This window comes from Clupea harengus, chromosome 19, assembly GCF_900700415.2.
Source record: "Clupea harengus chromosome 19, Ch_v2.0.2, whole genome shotgun sequence".
NCBI lineage: Eukaryota > Metazoa > Chordata > Actinopteri > Clupeiformes > Clupeidae > Clupea > Clupea harengus.
Window position 1 is genome coordinate 14,288,074 of NC_045170.1, and position 19,413 is coordinate 14,307,486.

Here is a 19,413-nt window from a genome sequence, read left to right on the forward strand (position 1 = left end):
AATAAGAGGCCTGACTGCTATGTTCCCAGCAAACTTGAAAAAAAGAAAATATTAAGCCATGGTTTAACTGCACTATAGGCTGAGTCCTTGTTTACCTGAAATGTGCACTTTATAATTTTATTTTGTACCGCCCTGTTTGGCAATGTTGGTTTTCAATAAAATAAAACATTTGCTTAAAGCAAGCCAATCCCCTTTTCCATGTTGATAAGGGCATTAAAATACAAATAAAATGATGGAAAAAATAAATAAACGAAGGGACATTTAGAATAGATACAAATTTGCGATTAATCGCGATTAATTTTGAGTTAACTATGATATAAATGCGATTAATCGCGATTTAAATATTTTAATCGTTTTTCAGCACTAATATATATATATATATATATATTCATCATAGGTGTGAAGGTAGTTGAACAGTGGACTCATTAAGCAGCCTTGGGGGGTGCTGGTGTTAAGGGTAAAGGAACTGGAGCTGCAGTTTCCAATCTTCTCCACCTGCGTTCTGCCAGTCAGTGGGCTCTGGACCCAGGAGCACAGTGAGGAGCCTAACCCCAGGGCCCTGAGCTTACTGATCAGTCAGGGGGGTGGGGGGGGGTGGGGGGACTATAGTGCTGAACGCCAAACTGTAATCAGTGAACAGCAGGTGTATATAATTGCGATCTCCGATGTCCAGGTGGAAGAGGTTAGAGTGGAGTACGTGGTAGATACCGTCATCAGTACTCCTGTTGGGGCGAGACAAGCAGATGAAGTCTTTAATGAGCCTCTCAAAGCACTTCATCACTACAGAAGTCAGTGCTAAAGGCCGGTAGCCATTTAAGCAGGTTGAGTTGGTCTTCCTGGGTACAGAGATAATGGTGGACATATTGAAGCATGTTGGGACCACGGAATGGGCCAGGGATACGTTGTAAATAGACATCGGGGCTAGCTGGTCAGCACATGGTTTAAACACCCGCCCAGGGATGCCACGTCGTGCTCGGAGATAGAGAGTGGGCGGTCCTTGGCAGGTCAGATCGTCCACTGCAGTAGCGTTAGCGCTAGAGACAAGATAACGGGACTAGCGTACCTATGTCAGTTATCGGACAGTGTCAAACATCGGCCATTCTATTAAACAATCAAAATGCTAAGTTTAATAATGGATTAACATTCTATAACTTCTTTTTAATAATGGATTCACATGACAACGCGAACGTTTGCCAATAACACACGCCGTCCGATAATTAACACCGTTACGATATATATTCACCTTTCATGAGGATGTGCCCCCCCCCCCCCACACACAAACAAATAAAAACCCACGTTAAATACAGACACAAAGGCACAAGTCATTTTCTATGTTTGTTATAGCCCTGAAGCTGCTGTGTGCTTTGGGCATGTCTGTCCCCGACCGCTTCACCAGAAGAAGAGTACGAATACATTTACACACATTACCTGTAGAAGAAAAGCCTTGGCCTGGGACTCCCATGATTCTGTGGGCTTAGCTTGATTGGCCATTTTTCGCTTTAGCCTTCAGGAAGTTAATGTCACGTAAGCTGCTCTGAGATTTTGAGGCATATGTGCAAGATTCCTCTAAATCTTTATTAACCTTTCAGGAATCTTAAGTGTGTTGCTTTCTTACTTTGCCTTTGGTTGTTTGCTGTCTGTGTGTGCTGTATTAGTAGGGTAGAGGGTTTCACACAGTTGTCAAATTACAGTCTATGATGGGTGAAGATATGAAATCCCTCATGTGTGAGCAAACATCCCATCAGTGGACCTAATCGACATGTTTACAAAAGTTCATCGTAGGACAAAGCCATTAGATTTAGCGACTTAAAAAAAAAAAAAAAAAATGCACCCATAAAAGCGAAAGTGCTGATGCGTGTCAGGCTCGGCGGGTAACGGGTAAAACAGATTCTTGAAAAGAGGAGGATGTGTGTCTAGAGCCAGGACATTTCTTTGATTTGAGACAGATGGGGGAAGTCTGTTTTTTTTTTGCGTCACAATCTGTCCCCCTGAAACGTTTCCTTAAGTGGCCTCGCGCGGCATCATTTCACAGCGCTTTATATTCATCAATCAGGCGGAATCCATTTTTACAGAGCCCTTTAACGGCTGAGTTATTGTGGCTCCTTGAAAAATATCAAAAACTGCTTTTTAAACCTAAAAATGAGCTATGAAAACAGAATAGATAGAATACTTTCAGAAGAAAACACTCAAACAGGTTCGACTCACCCACAAATAATGGTGAGCTATGATAGGTGAGTCCTAATGGATCCAAATGTTTTTTTTTTTTGCATTCCTGTTCATCTGCTTGTCAAAGTAAGAATGGTTGTGCAGCCTGGCAATAATCCTCTTGAAATGGTTATCTGTGTGATGAGGCACACACACTGTGTGTGTGTGTGTGTGTGTGTGTGTGTGTGTGTGTGTGTGTGTGTGTGTGTAAATTGGAGTGTCGGCTGGGAGAGGGTTATTTTGAGAAGTGCTGGATATTCTGCATCACTGTCACCAGACAACCTGTTGCTTGCCAACAGTTTGGATAGGGGGTGTGCTGACAGGGCCCGGTTGCTCTTGAGTACAGCGCAATCTCCTAGCCGTATCTACCAGAAAACAAGTTTTTACAGAACTCTTATTTATAGATCCCAAAGATTTTTTTTTATTATTTTTTTACCTCACACAACTTGTGTCAAGAGAAATACCAGAACATTGACAAACCCCAGGAACTTGTGTTGATTTAGTTTTCTGCTGTCTTGAGAGAAGTGAGCGAGATCATTAACGATGGGTTTAACACAAGCTACATGTCAGGTACATTCTTTAGATGAAAAATAGGATTAGAAGAAAACGTGGGAAAGGAATTTAGTCCATTTCTCTGAACGCCTCGTTTTATTGAATTTAATTGAATTGAATTGTATGTCAGTGTGGATAACCAGTGTCCCTTTTTTAATTTAAAGGTAATTACACAGCATGATATTAGGAACACAGGTTCAGACATTTTGATTCTACACATGACAAAAAAAAAGAGAAGAAAGAGCCTGTCAAAACGGCACTCTTCTTTCAGATGAATGAGGCTTTTACCCTCTCCAAATCCCCAATTATCATCAAAGACCCACTCCCCCCGGACTTCCGGGTTGGTGATGGCGTGAATAGGTAGACGGTGAAGTGGCTCCCGAGTTTTTAATTTATTCTTGATTATTTACCCCATTCATTGTAGAAATATCAGTCAATGTTGGAAGTTTAAGTCATTTTCGACAAACCAGCCGACATTTATTATGTCAAACAAGCAGTCTCGTCGCCTAAAACCGAGTGATAAAGAAAGTGCTTCTGTGACCACCAGCCAGACTAGCCGAGCTAACATGGAGCTAGCTGAACAGTTTGAACAACTCCGCTCAGGGCTGCTTTCAGAGCTAACCCAAGCTATCCATGCGGTTATAAGGAAGGAGCTAGACACAGCTTTGGCTCCTCTCAAATCAACTCTGAGTGAAATAAGTTCCCTGTACGAATCACACGAAAGAACGGATCTGTGGAATTGAAGCTACTCTCGACCAAAGTGAACAGAGGCTTGTTCAGGTTGAGGCTAAGCTAAACACTGTTCAGACTGAGAATGCCTGGTTGAAGGAGAAAGTTGCCGATTTGGAAAATCGCTCGCGCAGGCTCACTTAAGAGTCGTGGGCATTCCTGAGAGGGTGGAGGGGTCTAACCCGGTTGCTTTTATGACTCATTTTTTCTAAGAAATATTTGGAAAAGATTTTTTCCCGACCCCTCTTCTTCTCGCTCGTGCACACAGACTGGGGCCAGCCAAGTCAGAGGTAAACGGTAATCAACGCCCAAGAGTCTTCATCGTTGCATTCCACAACTTCCAAGACAAGCAGCGGATCATCGTTCAGAGACGTCAACGGGAAATGGAATTTCGTGGCAACAGAGTGTTTCTCCACGAGGATGTCAGTGCTGAACTGGGACGCAAGCAGGCAGCATTCAAGGAGGTGAAGGCTCTGCTCTACGCAAAGCGGGTCAAGTTCAGAATGGTGTACCCCGCCCGCCTCCGAGTGTTGTTTAACTCGAAAGAGTTGCATTTTGATACACCGAGTAAGGCAATGGCATTCTACCGCGAGCACTGGGGCTCTGTTGCCTCTGATTCACCTGCATCCACTGAGGCTTGAGGTAGGCTATTCCATGCTGTCATTTGAATTGATCACACTTTGGAAATTAAGTTGGACTGTCTTGTTTGGACATTAAGTTGGACTTATCAATATAAATATGGCCAGTGCCTTTTTTCTCCCAGTTTCATTTAAAGCCATCAACTGTTTGGGTTCTATTTTGATGCATGACTTTGGGAGCCACTCCAGTGGCATTTGTATATATTTTTTTTTATATATATATAAATATATTGTTTCTTAGGAAATGTCAATCGGAATGTCTGTAGTTTGGTTAAGCCTGCGATGCTCCTCAGGTTCATTAATAGAGGAGGATCTAGGAAGTGTTATTGTTGTTGTTCATACTGTTGTGTTTATTCTTTTAATTTGTTTCTTTTCCACCCCCCATTTTTTCATTTTCATGTGTGTTACCCCAGGACACACGCCTTTATCACAGTCCCATTTACTTCAGCTTTATGTAAGGCTTTGGAGAGCACATGTCTATTTACACTATGATCTTACCGCCCCCTCAAGTTTCTGTAATATACTGTACAATCCCTTTTGCCAAGACACATTGATATGGTTACTTCTTCTGATAGATTGATCAGTAATTCAGTCGTACGCTTTGTCTCGTGGAATGTTAAGGGGCTGAATGGACCAGTCAAACGAGCCAGAGTTCTTTCTCACCTCAAATCTTTCAATGCCGATATTTTATTTTTACAAGAGACACATTTACGGTTAAAAGATCACATTCGTTTGCGTAAAGCTTGGATTAGCCAAGTGTATCACTCCAGACATGATGGTAGCTCAAAAGGCGTTGCTATTCTCATTAATAAGAAGGTACAGTTTACACCAACAGAGATCATCACCGACCCCTATGGTCGTTTTGTTATAATCAGTGGCTGTCTTTACCAGACCAATGTTCTTCTAGTCAATGTTTACGCTCCTAATTGGGATGACACAGAGTTTGTTAATAAGCTTCTGTCCTCGCTCCCTAACTTGGACACTCACAAACTGATTCTGGGAGGTGACTTAAATTGTGCCATCAACCCTACTTTGGATAGGTCATGTTCAAAGAGATCTTCGCCCTCAGGCATGGCAAAGGCATTCACAACATTTATGGAGCAGAGTGGCTGTATTGATCCATGGCGGCTTCTTAACCCAACTTTGAAGCGGTTTTCTTTCTTCTCCCCAGTCTACCGTTCTTTTTCTCGCATAGACTATTTTTTCATCGACAGCTCATTTATTCCTTCAATTAAATCTGTTGACTACTCAACCATCATTATCTCTGATCACTCCCCTGTTGTTCTAGACATTTCTTTTGCTCTGAATATAAAGCAACGTCCATTATGGAAACTAGATCCCCTTATACTGTCAGATGAAGACTTTTGCCGCTGTCTGGCAATCAACATAGATGTATATATCAGCACAAACAAAAAGGAGAACACTTCATATTCATTACTGTGGGAATCGCTCAAAGCTTTCCTCAGGGGGCATATTATTTCATATGTGGCATTTACCAAAAGGGAACACTCTAAGGAAGTCTTAAGCTTAACTGACTCTATACATAAACTTGACCAGCTCTATTCAGAATCCCCCAATGCTGAGTTACATAAGAAACGGATAGAATTGCAAGCCAAACTGAACATTCTAACTACAAAACACGCAGAGCAACTTCTACTAAAAACCCGTGGGACCTCCTATGAATATGGGGATAAATGTAGTCGTTTACTTGCTCACCAATTAAAGCGGCAGACTGCATCTCGTCTTATCCCCCAGGTTAAAGATGAGCTAGGTATTTTAGTTTCAGACCCAAAACACATAAATGATATATTTACTTCCCATTTCATCTCACTTTATTCTACAGACTTCCCCACAGACATAACACCCATGACAGCCTTTTTGAATAATATAGAGGCCCCCTCTCTTGATCAAACAGTTGTTTCATCACTTGAGCGAAAGTTGGAGATAGGGGAGATCATTGGAGCCATTATGGCCATGCAGAATAACAAAGCTCCCGGCGTGGACGGATATGGTATAGAGTTCTATAAAAAGTTTAGGGACCAGCTTGCGCCACTTCTCCTGGAAGTTTTCAATGAATCTTTAGATAGGGGCTCTTTGCCACCCACTTTTTCTCAAGCGTCCATTTCACTTCTTCTCAAGAAAGACAAGGACCCCACTCACTGTGGATCCTATCGTCCAATATCTCTCTTGAATGTGGATGCCAAGATTCTAGCTAAAGTTTTAGCCCACCGCCTGGAAGATCCACTCCCTAAAATTATATCCGAAGATCAAACAGGGTTTATTAAAGGTCGACACTCATTTGCAAACATCCGCCGCCTGATTGATATAGCATATACAAAAAATACAGTTGTTGTGCCCGAAGCAGTTATTTCTCTGGATGCTGAGAAAGCATTCGATAGGGTTGAATGGCAGTATTTATTTGCAGCTTTGGAAAGATTTGGTTTTGGCGCCACCTTCATTAAATGGATTAAGCTTTTATATAAAGATCCCCAAGCGTGTGTACAAACCAATGGTTTGCGGTCAACTTTTTTTCATTTAACAAGAGGCACAAGACAAGGCTGCCCACTTTCCCCACTTTTATTTGCCATTGCAATCGAACCACTTGCCATAGCCCTGCGAACTACATCAGCATTTCAGGGCATATTTAGAGGGGGAGTTGAGCACAGGGTCTCACTATATGCTGATGACTTGTTGATCTATGTAAGTCACCCAGCCACGATTGCTTCCTCTATTGTGTCTATCCTAGAGGAGTTTGGAGGTTCTCAGGATATAAGCTCAATCTGCAGAAAAGTGAGTGTTTTAAACTCAACTCTCCAGTTCCTTCCAGGCTAGTACCCTCCTTTCCTTTTCGCCTTTCTGAAGATGGGTTCAAATATTTAGGAATTCATATTACCAAATCTTTCACTTCTCTTCATGCATCTAATTTAACAACATTAGTTAACCAAATGAAGGATGATTTTAAAAGATGGTCTGCTCTACCACTTACTCTGACGGGTCGTATTAATGTAGTGAAGATGACTGTGCTCCCAAAGTTTCTATATGTATTTCAATGTTTACCTCTTTTTCTCACTAAATCATTTTTTAAAACAATTAGTCAAGCTGTGAACTCATTTATATGGGGCAACCAAGCACCCAGAGTTAAGAAAGACCTTTTACAAAGGCAGCGTTGTGTTGGCGGACTTGCTTTGCCCAGCTTTATCCACTACTACTGGGCTGCAAATATTCAGAAAATAGTCTGTTGGCTACACTCTCCTCATATAAGCTGGTGTGTTCTAGAGGAACAGTCATGCAAACAATCTAGCCTTAGGGCCTTAATTTACTCATCCTTACCTATAAGATCTTCCAGCTTCACCTCTCATCTTGTAGTGCTCTCTACTTCTGAAAATTTGGAACCAATTTCGCTCTCATTACAAATTCATGTCTGCTTCAACCCTCGGTCCCTATTCACAAAAACCATATTTTTCGTCCCTCTATTATGGACCTATCATTTATGGAATGGTGGAGGAAGGGTATTTACTGTTTTAAAGACCTTTATAGTTCTAAAACACTGGATATTATGAGAATCTACAGAGATTACATGACCTCCCAAGACAACTGTTTTTCAATATCTTCCAATACGGCATTTTCCTCAAGGCTAATTTCCCCTCCTTTCCCTCCCTGCCTGAGCAGGGACTTCTGGAAGACATAACTCTTTTAAAACCAGAAAAAGGAATTATTTCAATTTATATCAGAAATTGCTTTCTTTGGAAAATCACAACTTGGGCCAAAATTCAGGCTGGCTGGGAGGAGGAGTAAGGAATGGAGTTGGGTGATTATTGGGACCATGCACTGGTTAATTCATCATCGTCCTGTGCTCGCCTCGCACTCATTCAGTTTAAAGTGCTACACAGAGCTCATTATAGTAAGGCAAAACTGGCGAAAATATATCAGGGGCTGATGCTAGCTGTAGCAGGTGCTCTTTTTCACCTGCAAATCTTAACCCACACGTTTTTGGTCCTAGCCTTCTTTTCCCTTGAAACATATTGGTCTGGAGTGTTCAAAATGTTATCTGAGGCTCTTAACATCACCATTGATCCAAGTCCTTTAATCGCAATATTTGGTGTTCCTACCGACACAGTCACTAAAGCTCAATCGGATGTTATTGCATTCACTTCACTGCTTGCCCGCCGTAGAATTCTCCTTATGTGGAAATCCACCACACCCTCATCGAGTGCCCGTTGGCTGGAGGATGTCATGCTCTTTCTCAAACTGGAAAAAATAAAATTTACTTTGAGAGGGTGCGGTACTTGTAATAATGCTCTCAAACGCCTATTCATATTCGCGATACATAGGCATCCAGGGCTTAGGATATAGGTGTGTGTGTGTTTTTCTCTTTATTATTCTTACTACTGTGGGGGTTTGCATTTTCTTTTTTAATATTATTATTATTATTTACAGTATAATTATTATTATGTGTGTTGTTTTCTTTTTCTTTTTCCCCTTTGTACATTCATCATACTAGTTCAGGGTATCGTTGGATGATGTCATTTTTGTTGTTTGATTGTCAAAAAAAACAAAAAAAACATGGAGATTGTACCATTAATGCTTCCCATTCTACTCTGTATACCACCAATTTCCATCAATAAATAAATTTGTAAAAAAAAAAAAAGACCCACTCCCCCTGAGGAAGTAAACCATTTAATCACCATTCTACCTGCATCCACTCTGTCTCTAATGCAGGACGCCCCTACATTCTCAGCGTGAGAGTGGCAGCCATGCTCTGCTGGTCAGAGAGATCGGGTCAGGGCTGTAAAGCTAACAGTTGTTGTGCAGCAGATGGACCTGTTTTGTTTAATGGCGGCACTTCCCCACGCCGTAAAAGAGCAGCGCCGACTGCTTCGTTAGCAGCTGTGTGGACATTTACTGCAAAACTGAGTGGAGGAACTGGCACAAAGAGTTACGTTTATATGGTGAGGAGTTGTGGGAAAGGAGGTGGCCCCATTGATTCTGTTCGTAAGAGATGGAAGAAATCAGTATTGATGGGGTGTGTGTGTCCGTGTGTGTGTATTGATAATACATAACCAGCACTTTTAGTCTTGCCTTGTTGCCGAAATAAGGGGAGAAATAGTCCACGAGGCATATTTTCCGTCTAGTCTGCAGCCTTGCTAATATGTATACTGTACTTAACTTGCACTTACAGCAGTTACATTCCTGCACTTTTTTTTTAAAATTTTTATGTAAAATAGTATTTATTGTTACACTAGGTCTCTATTGCTCGTAGCTTGACTGTTCTCCCTTGTACGTCGCTTTGGACAAAAGCGTCTGCCAAATGACTAAATGTATAATGTCTGTGTGTGTGTTATTGAGTAGGGTTTTTGAGCCGCAGACCAGCTTAACACCTGTTCCCACAAAAAGCCCAGACCAGGCCTGACAAGAGGATTGAGTAGGACTGCAAAATGTCCCACCTGAGCTTCCGTATGGACCCCTCCCTCACCATCCCCTCTCATCGCTGCTGGGCTGACAGCAAACAGTCGACCACACTCTCCAGTCCCCTCGCCCTCATTCCTCAGCATTCCCCTCCACTTCCTCTCTCTCTCTCCTCTCTTCTCTTCTCCCCCTCTCCTTTCTTATAACTCTATCCTGCTCTCATCCATCCTGTTCTGAGCCAGCCAGTGTACATCTGTTAGCAAATCAGGCAGACATCTTTCTCTCTTTCCTCCTCTTCCCTTTAATGGTGTTGGAGACAGCTGGGTCTCTCCTTTTCAGCGTGGTTGTGCTCAAGGATTCTCCCAATCAGGAATGGCCTGACATGTTTTCTTTGCCTTCTTCACCCCCCTACCTATTTATTTGTCCTGTACAGGGTACAAGGTCAGGTTATCTGAGGGGCTTTTGGGTTGTGTATTTGTGACAAATGGTTGTACATATGGCATAGAAAAGTTCTGACTAGCAGTGAACATGTCCAGAGAGGTTTAGTTAGTGTATCTTGGGGTTACAAGATAATTTGTTTAAAATGTTTAAAAGATGGTTCCAGAGAATTCAGATAGTGTGCTGTTTTGAAAGGTTTTATATCCAGTAAATCAACCCTGCTTTCCTTAATTATCTTTGCCTCTGTAACAGGGGTGGGGGGTGGATTGTGGATTGTTTCACATGTAGAATATAAGCATATAAGATTTCACCACCATTTAGCCACCAGTTAGCCCCTTTCCGCACTCTTTATGTCACCTTAAGTACTGATGCGTATAGTACAGACCTGAACATATCCTCCTGTACTCGCCTTTTGTGTGTTGCTTACATTGATAAGTAGTAGGCTGATTTGAACCCCATGGTGTTGAAACCATGAACTAAAACACCCTGGGATGTATTTGCATGCAATAAGATGCAATACGATGCAATACGATGCAATAAGGAAAGAATGAAAAAGGTTGTTATTGTTGCGAGTTTTTAATTAAAGCCGGAGCACACTTGCTTAAAGGTCATAATCTCTCAAATGATGGTGCTGGTGTAATCTACTTTCAGAGGTCATCAAAAGCTCGTGTTTTTTTTTTTTTTAATAAGCTTACAAAACACTCTCCAGCTTAGTGAAGGGGAAACAAAATAACTGGACTTTTTCGTCGTTGGGTAGGATGGAGGCGGTAGAGTTTTTCCGTCTAGGTTTCTTTCTCAGGTGGGTCATTTACTGTGGCTTGTCAAAAAAGGCAGCCAACAGCACCGGGGAACTGCTGCATTCTACCAGGTGACTGGACTAATGGATCTTGACAATGTTTGAACCAACCTGGCCACAGAGGAGGTGTGTGTGTGTGTGTGTGTGTGGGGGGGGGGGGGGTGGGTGTTGGTGTGTATGTGTTGCGCAAATTAATTGATTTTTGGGGGGGAATGTTCTGCATTTAATGATCAGGCAGTGTGAAGTCTGCCCTCGGTGGGCCCTCAGGTCAGACAGAGCGTCCTCTTTCAGAGCATTTATAACGTCCATACCTGTCTTCCCCGCACTTTAATTTCCCTGGGTGCGCGGTAGTGGCTTACTCTCCATAAATTGCTGTGGCAGCGGTGGCATTTCTCTCCAACTCCGCTGTATTTATGTGAGTTGGGTGGGGGGGGGGGGGACGACGACTCAGCTCTGGAGTTGGTGGAGAAGGGAAATGAGCTTCCCCAGAATGTGAAAGGGTTTTCCTGTGCTGTGACTGAGGCTCAGTCCTTATGGCCCATGCTGGCTCCCTCTGCTCCTTGCGCTCACGTGATCATGCGATTCCCGGGGTGTGTTCAGCGACCGTCTAACTAGGATCAGTGGGCTTCCCCACACTCCGCTTTTTGAGAAGATCCATGCTTCAGTTTTTGTTCCGATCATGTGCATGATTAATAGTCTGTATCCAATGGATTCCTTATACAATGACTTTTACCCAGACTGAATTTTTTTACATTTATTTGTTCAGCGTGTCACTTTAATATTTAGGGAAGGTTCTGGCCAGTCTGTGTGCTCTCTGGGAATGGCATGTTTTGCAGGTGAAAGGTGTGCAAGTGTCCAGAACTAACTGCTCTACCTTCCTCCGTACATCCTCCCAACCACGTGCTTGATTGGATAGCGCAGTCTTGTCACCTCTCCCATTTTATGCTAAATCTCCACATTCATTTGTCAAATCCGTAGCGATCCAGTTCTCTCCCTCAGTTAATTTCCTCATCTATCCTCAAGCCGAGCTTGCCATCTAGTAGAGTAAACACCCCTTCTCCCAAACGTGGTGTGTGTATGTGCCTGGAACCATCCTTGCATGAGATTAGTGCATGTTTCAGCTCTTTGCAGTGATCAGCTACAATCACGCATATGATCAATCCAGGCAGTGATTAATGTGGTGTTAAACTGCCTTTCCCCCAGTGAAACACACAATCTTCAGTCGTTCCCTCCCCCTTCAGTCAAAAAGACTGCTTGAGACGCGCACCTGGACGTTTTTGGGCCCATGGCCATGTGCTGTGAGCTGTGAGGAGCGCCCCGTTCTGTATTCGCCTGGGCTGCTTAGATTACGTGCGGAGGAAGCCGCCTCGGAGGCTCGGTCCATATCTCTCCAGACGTGACCCTGCTGAAACATGACCTGTTGGCAAAACACTCGGCCCCATTAATTGGAGCGGTGGGAGAGTGGGGCACGCAATAATAAGCGGAGATTTGCATTTGAGGCTGCTGTGCGCACGTATGGACACGCAGATACGTGCTGGAATTGGCATTCGTATCAAAAGCACTCACTCACACACACAGTTCATATTTGTGTTCGCATTTGCATTCATGTGCCGAGTAGCCTCTTACGCCCTTGTGCAACAGCCCCCTTACCACCCCCTCACCCATCCATGCACTCCCACACTCAAAGAATACACACACGCAAACACACACACAGACTCGCACACTAAGGAGTGCCCTTCATAAAAAGCCTTCCTCCATGACTGGTTCAGTCTACATTCCTGTTTCCCTTTCTCTGTCCGCTAGAGTTCCAGTGGGTGCGCGGGGACGTGTGCGAGGTGCAGCTGATGGTCTACAACCCCATGCCCTTTGAACTGCGGGTGGAGAACATGGTAAGCCTGTCTGTCTGTCTGTCTGTCTGTCTGTCTGTCTGTCTGTCTGTCTGTCTGTCTGTGCTTGTCCTCAACCACACACACACCACCTACCGCCAGCGCACACACCAGAAACGCACACTGTCTAATTGGTCTTAAAGTGGTGTGAATTGATACCTCATAAAAACATTAAGTAACAATTTAACCCCTCATTAAAATGAATGTCCTGTATTTTTTTCCATTGAATGATAAAGTGCAAAAACTTAACATCAAGCCTCATTACTAACCGAGAGAAGGGGGAAGAAATGGAGTGAGTGAGTGAGTGAATAAGAGAGAGAAGACGACAGGCAAGCCTTTGGATCCTGTGTGAACGCACCTCTACAGTTGTCTTCTTAATCACCTCCTCACAGACTTAAAAAGCGCTGACGTCTGACACTTTAATGCAGCCATGGCTGGTGTAAGATTGGTGATGGAGAGAACAAGAGAATGAAATGAGAGGGAGAGGGAGGGGGAGAGAGGGAGAGGGAGAGGGAGGGGGAGGGAGGGAGGGAGAGAGGGAGAGAGGGAGAGAGGGAGGGAGAGAGAGAGAATCAGCATGAGAGTGATAGCCCCCCGCCCCTTGATCTGTTCCCTGTACAGAAGAATAGTTCAGACCTCCCAAGAAGCCATTAAGACCTGTGATTCTCACTATGCATGTCTGTCAGACATAGAGTGCATCTCTATTAAAATAAATGAGATGGAGTGTGTGTGTGTGCATACGTGCACGCTCTCTTCTCTCCATACTTCAGCCTCAGGTGTAAATGAGTATAGCTTAATGCTCTCCATGTTTGATGAAGCTGCATCAGAAGATGAGGTAATTCATTCCCCAAGCGTGTGATTGTTCGCTCTGTATTTCTTACTCCGTTAGTTAATCTCCCCTCTTTCTACATCGATTCACCCCCAATTCCCAATGTTCTCCAGGTATTTTCATGGTTCCTTAAATTCCAGATGAATTCATTTTAAAAATCTACTATACAATATTATACTAGTTCTCTCTTTTGCACTCTCTCTCTCTCTCTCTTCCCCTCTCTCCCTCCCTCATTTCCTTTTTCTTCTGAAATGTCAGTGTGTGTGTGTGTGTGTGTGTGTTTGTGTGCCCCTCTTTACGGAGTAACATCTGATGGCCATTGGCCCTCATGCCACCAATTGCCTCAAACATATGCTAGCACACACACACTCACACATACCGTTAAGGAAGATTTACCATACCAAATACCATAACATTTCCAGTTCTTGCCTAAGTACACACACACACTATTGAAGGCTTTGGTCCCCCAATACCGTAACACTCTGCTAAGTAGATTAATGCAGTGTAAATGCATGTACACCAAGCCACAGTAACGATTGTTTTAACTGGGCTTGGATGTTATATGTTTTGTGTGTGTGTGTGTGTGTGTGTGTGTGTGTGTGTGTTTGTGTGTGGCAGAGTGGTGCTGCGTCCATAAGGCAGAAGTAGCAGTTGAATGTTAAGCAGCTGTTCACGCTTCCCTTCTTGCAGGCTTTAACCGATGCCTCTGCCAGCAAGGTCAGCCAGAGCCCCTTCAGTCTGTCTCCACACACACACACCCAACACGCACGTACACGGAGAGAGAAACACAGAAAAACTCACGCACACACATCTGTAATTGCACACACTCATACCCCCACTCCCACAAACAAACACACAAACACAGCCATGTAATCACAGACACACACACACACACACACACACACACACACAGAGAGAGAGAGACACACACACACACACAGACAGAGTCTGACTGCAAGGTGACCCTGCTCTCTGTTCACAGTCTCCACACAGTTCTGGCTCTAATACGCCTGTGTTTTGAGCTCCATGGATTTCCCATTCTGATGCTGCTCTCCTCCACCCCACTCGCTCCACCCCTCCAACCCTCCGCTCCCTCGCTCCCTCCACCCACCCACCTGCTCCACCCCTCCGCTCCCTCGCTCCCTCGCTCCCTCGCTCCCTCGCTTCTCTGTCCTCCCCCTCTGTGCCCATCTCTCTTTTAAGCATTCTGTCTCCTCCCTCTTTCTCATGCAACATACACAGACAAGCACTCCTGCTCACACTGTTGCATGTACTTTCTCTCTCTCACGCACATGCACATGCACACACATGGACACACGCACACACACACAGTCCTTTTTCTCCTCCTCTTCCTCCACTTTTTTCTGTGTCTGCTAGTCTTTTCTCTGCCTTAACCTTACGACACAGGTGCCAATGACTCATGGACAGGCTGGTAACTAGACCAGTGGCCAGGCTCTGGGTGCAGTACAGTCACAGTGGAGCCACTGACCAGTACTGGGGGTTGAAAGATATCATTGGGGCTGGGTGGAAATGCCAAACGGAAGATTGGTGTGTTCCGTCAGATTTCCCTGTTATACTATAATACAGATCTCTATTTTAGCTCTGATGATCGTTGCGGTTGCGTGATTTTAGCAAAGAACTCAATGGAATGCCGGTCTGATGGGTAGGGTATCTGTTTATTCTCTGTAACAGACCTCGAGCACACACAACACACTACGATGGAGAGAGGGAAGGAAAGATTAGGAGATCTGGTCCATAGTGTAGTTTCTCTTTTGTGTTGGCCTTGCCTTCAAAGCCTGTGATGTCTCCTCAATGCTCCTTGCTCCATTGTCTCACCACACATAGTGGTTGGTTGTCTCTATGATGTTCTTTCTCCAACACAACCCACTCAGCATACAAGTTACATTTTAGTTATAGTAAGGTAGAATGCACAACTTTAGCATAATGGGTGTGTCTGGGGGTCTAGTTGATAGGAAGGAAAATGGAGGTGAATGTCAGCAGACAGGGAGGGTCTTGCTGACCATTTGTGTGTTAATGAAGGTGGTGTGAATGTGATCCATTCTTGTGGGGGAGGGATTCATATGAGTTGAAAGTATATTTGAACCACAGATATTCTTCATGGTGCTGGAGGACCAGTTTCTGGACAGTGTGTGTAGACTCTGTGATGTTAAACCTTCTCCTGATGTCTCATGACAAATCGCTGGGCCTTGTGGTTCCCATGTGGTTCCCATGCCTGTTTCCCATTGAATTGTTTACTGGTTCCGGCCATTAAGTGTGCACACACACACACACACACACACACACACACACACACACACACACACACACACACACACACACACAATTCATTACTTAAAGAAAGTGGCATGTCCAACCAGAACAATTGCTGACAGAGAACACCCCATGAACGACTCACCCCCACCCCCACCCAATAGGTTGATAAATGTCCTTTTAGATCATTTGTTTTTTTAATGCAGTCTTGTCCAACGAGGCAGGCCAAGTGAACAGAGCGAACAGACGGCATTAATTGGGAGGTGCCGGTTCGTTATCTCTGAGTGATTTCCTCCTATTGAGTCATTTAAGTCATTCATTAAAAACTAGCTGCTAATTACTGAATAAAGTGAAAGTCAAAAATGAATCATCCCTTTCTTTTGTGATAGCATGTGCCTGTAAACGAGGCTGATTGCTCTACCAAACCCCCCCACCCCTTAAAAAAATAAAACGGGTCGTGAAATAATAACTGACTTCTTAAAAAGGTGACCTCCATGTTGGTTAGGGCTTGTTTTGCTGCCTGTTGGTTGGATTTGGAATAGGGGTTGGATTTGTCCTTGGCAGACTTGAAATGGCGGCTGTGCCCAGCAGACAAATCTGTGTTATCTCTGTGACGGTGCGAGTGTTTGGAGAATGAGCACCTTTCCGTCCAGAGGGGGGAAAAGGAAAATAAATCTTGCCAGGAGACTTGTTGTTGACAGTGTTGTGTGAATTATCTGTCTGGTACAATATGTCTCTTCATTCATTGCACTATGTGGGTCTACCCCCTTTTCTCTCTCTCTCCCCCTCATACACCCCTTCCCCCCCCTTACTCTCCAGCTTTCTCTCTTGCACACACACACACACACACACACACACACACACACACGCGCGCGCGCGCACAGACCCACTTAAAGTGTTCAGGATATTATTATTATGATGATTTTATTTATTCATGCAGCCCCCTTCAGATTCATCACCGTGCATTTAATCCTTTGGCTGGTGGAGAAGGTGAAGAAGTGTTGAATATTAATTGGTGGCTCTCAGGCACCATTTTTTAAAAACAAGTGGGCATCCATCTGGTGTGATTGTGGGCTGCCGGTTGCAGCCCGTATTAATATCTGCCACTGCAATGCCTCTTGTGCTGTGCTGTGCTGGCCAATCATGGGTACAAGCGTGTTGGCTAATGAACCCTTTTCAAGGTGGAATGCAGATGAGTTTATTTTCCGACAGGTTTTCCGTTATTAGTCAGCCCAGCCGAGGCGAAGCAGTGCGACTCCACCGCCCCTGGCCTGTGGAGTTAAAACGCTCTCACCCCCATAGCCGTCGTGCATATTTTGCTAAAACACACACACACACACACACACACACACACACACACACACACACACACACACACACACACACACACACACACACACACACTCAGAGAGTGAGTCTTGCCTTTATGAGGTAGTGTCTGCTTTCGCTCGGCTGATGACCGATGTTTGCCATTACGTCACCCCACAGATCGCCTCATGAATGGAGATGACTTGGAGTAGCAGTGTCCTGTTGCAGATGTGTGTTTCTGTATCTCTCTTTCTCCCTCCCCCTCTCTCTCTGTCTTCTCACCCTCTATCTCTCTGTCTCCCTCTCTGTCTCTATCTCTTTCTCTTTCTCTCTCCCTCTCTCTCTCTCTCTCTCTCTCTCTCTCTTTCTCTCTGTCTGTCTGTTTCTTTCTGCTCCCCTACCTGCCCCACATGTCCATTATTGAGCCACAGGGGAGTCTTTGCCTTATGTCAGTAGGCTGATGGCCACATAGCCCCACTGATCACAATGACCCCCACAGGATCAATTTCTGTGATATTTAATGTAAATGGTACAGGGCCATCAGACCGGTTGTGTCTCCCCTTCTATCGTCTCGTTTCAGCTCGTTTAGTCTCGCGAATTCTCAACGGGCTGTCTGTGGTTCAGCGAAAGCATGCCAACCCTTCGAAATCTCAATCTAGACCATTCATTTGGCGCCGCTCCATAAAAGTCTTGTGGAAGGACAGGTTTAATGGATAATAAAACACAAGACAACAACATCAGCAATAAGCGAAGCAATAAGCATGAGACACCTCATTACTCCGCCTGCATTTCAGACATGACACACACACCAACACACACACTCGCGCACACACACATACACACACACACATGCATTTAGACATGCACTAAATGAGCTGGACACACACACACTTGGAGACTGTTACGACCCTGTGCCAAGGCCACAAAGGAGAGAGGTGAGAAGTTGGATTTTAAACAACAATGGCTTATGAACTAAATTACACACAAAAGAGAGTGTGAGATGGGTTTAGTTCAGTCATCAGGTTGTTAGAAGTGAAATGTGCTGAGTGCCGTGTTGTAAGTATCAAGATCCAAAGCAAGAATGGCCTTTTAGAACTGATGAGACACCTGGGCACCGGTGCAGCTCATCAGCAATGAGGTCCTGAAGCCCAGTCTCCAGGCCCACCTGCAGACAACACTGAGAAAGACAAGAGGAAGGCCTAGCGGTCTGTAGCGGAGACACACGCACATGAATACGTAAGGGATAGTGAATGACACAGCGTTCAGGTAGCAGAAAAATAATGCATGTTCGGAGTGGTAATGCAGCCACGACATAAAGCAAATAGTGCACGCACACACACACACACACACACACACACACACACACACACAGGATGAATGAGCGGGTCTTTTTTTACGTTACGGAGACACAGACATTTAGACTCTGCACGTATGGTGGAGTGAGAGAAAGAGAGGAAAAAGAGAGAGCGAGGGATCAAGGGAGAGAAAGAGAGACATACTGACTCCTGGTGAGCCCTCGGAGCGTGACGAGCTGCTTATTACTGATATTTATTCTCCCCAGAGGTGTGCACTGCACTTAGACAAACATCTCCCACCCCCCCTACACACACACACACACACACACACACACACACACACACACACACACACACACACACACACACACACACATCCTCACCCATCCCCAACGCTCCTCTTCCAGTGCCCTGTCTTGCACACTAGAGCTGCAGGAAGCAGTTTCCACTTCTGCCCCCGTCCAAGAGAAACATTGGCAAGCAGTTCTGTTGACCGTGCAGAATCCCAGTGTCCGGTCCTATTGTTAGAGACCATCGTTTCGTCCCTTTCTCTTGCCTGTGTCAAATTAAAGTAGAATTTGTTGGTTGAACCGAAGTTGTTGTTCACAAACACATTTTGCTGAAACGTACATTTAGTTTACTGACAAATTGGTGAGACAGATCGGTGGGCAGAGTGGGATAGGTAGGGTCAGGGATGGAGAATTATGCCACACTTGGGAATTTGAACAGATACTTGAACCAAAAAACATATACAGTACATATAAATTATATATATAATCCAGTGTATTTACATCTGATCACACATACACAGTGATGCACTATACCTACAGTAAATACAGGAAAGTGAGCACATCAGTATGGGATAATGGTGCACCCCTCCCCTGGCCTCAACTCCACCCCCTCTTTACCTTACCCCCTCCCCCACCATCACTTACTCAGCACCATGGACGTTCGTCCTTTCGTCCGTCCGTCCGCCTGTCCGTCGAAGAGCCATTTCCAATCTTGTTGCTCCCGCGGACTCCAATCCAGTTACAGCGCATCCCACTCCCCACGCCCGCCG

General features: G+C 44.5%; 1 protein-coding gene across 4 annotated transcripts in view; it reads left to right on the forward strand.

Moving 5' to 3' along the window:
* trappc9 (trafficking protein particle complex subunit 9) overlaps positions 1 to 19,413 on the forward strand; it is a 209,435-nt gene that overhangs the window by 38,324 nt on the left and 151,698 nt on the right. For all 4 annotated transcript variants that reach the window (XM_031585933.2, XM_031585935.2, XM_031585936.2 and 1 more), the window contains one exon: positions 12,568 to 12,653. In XM_031585933.2, coding sequence (XP_031441793.1) covers positions 12,568 to 12,653 — 86 coding nt within the window. The remainder of the gene's footprint in view (positions 1 to 12,567; positions 12,654 to 19,413) is intronic.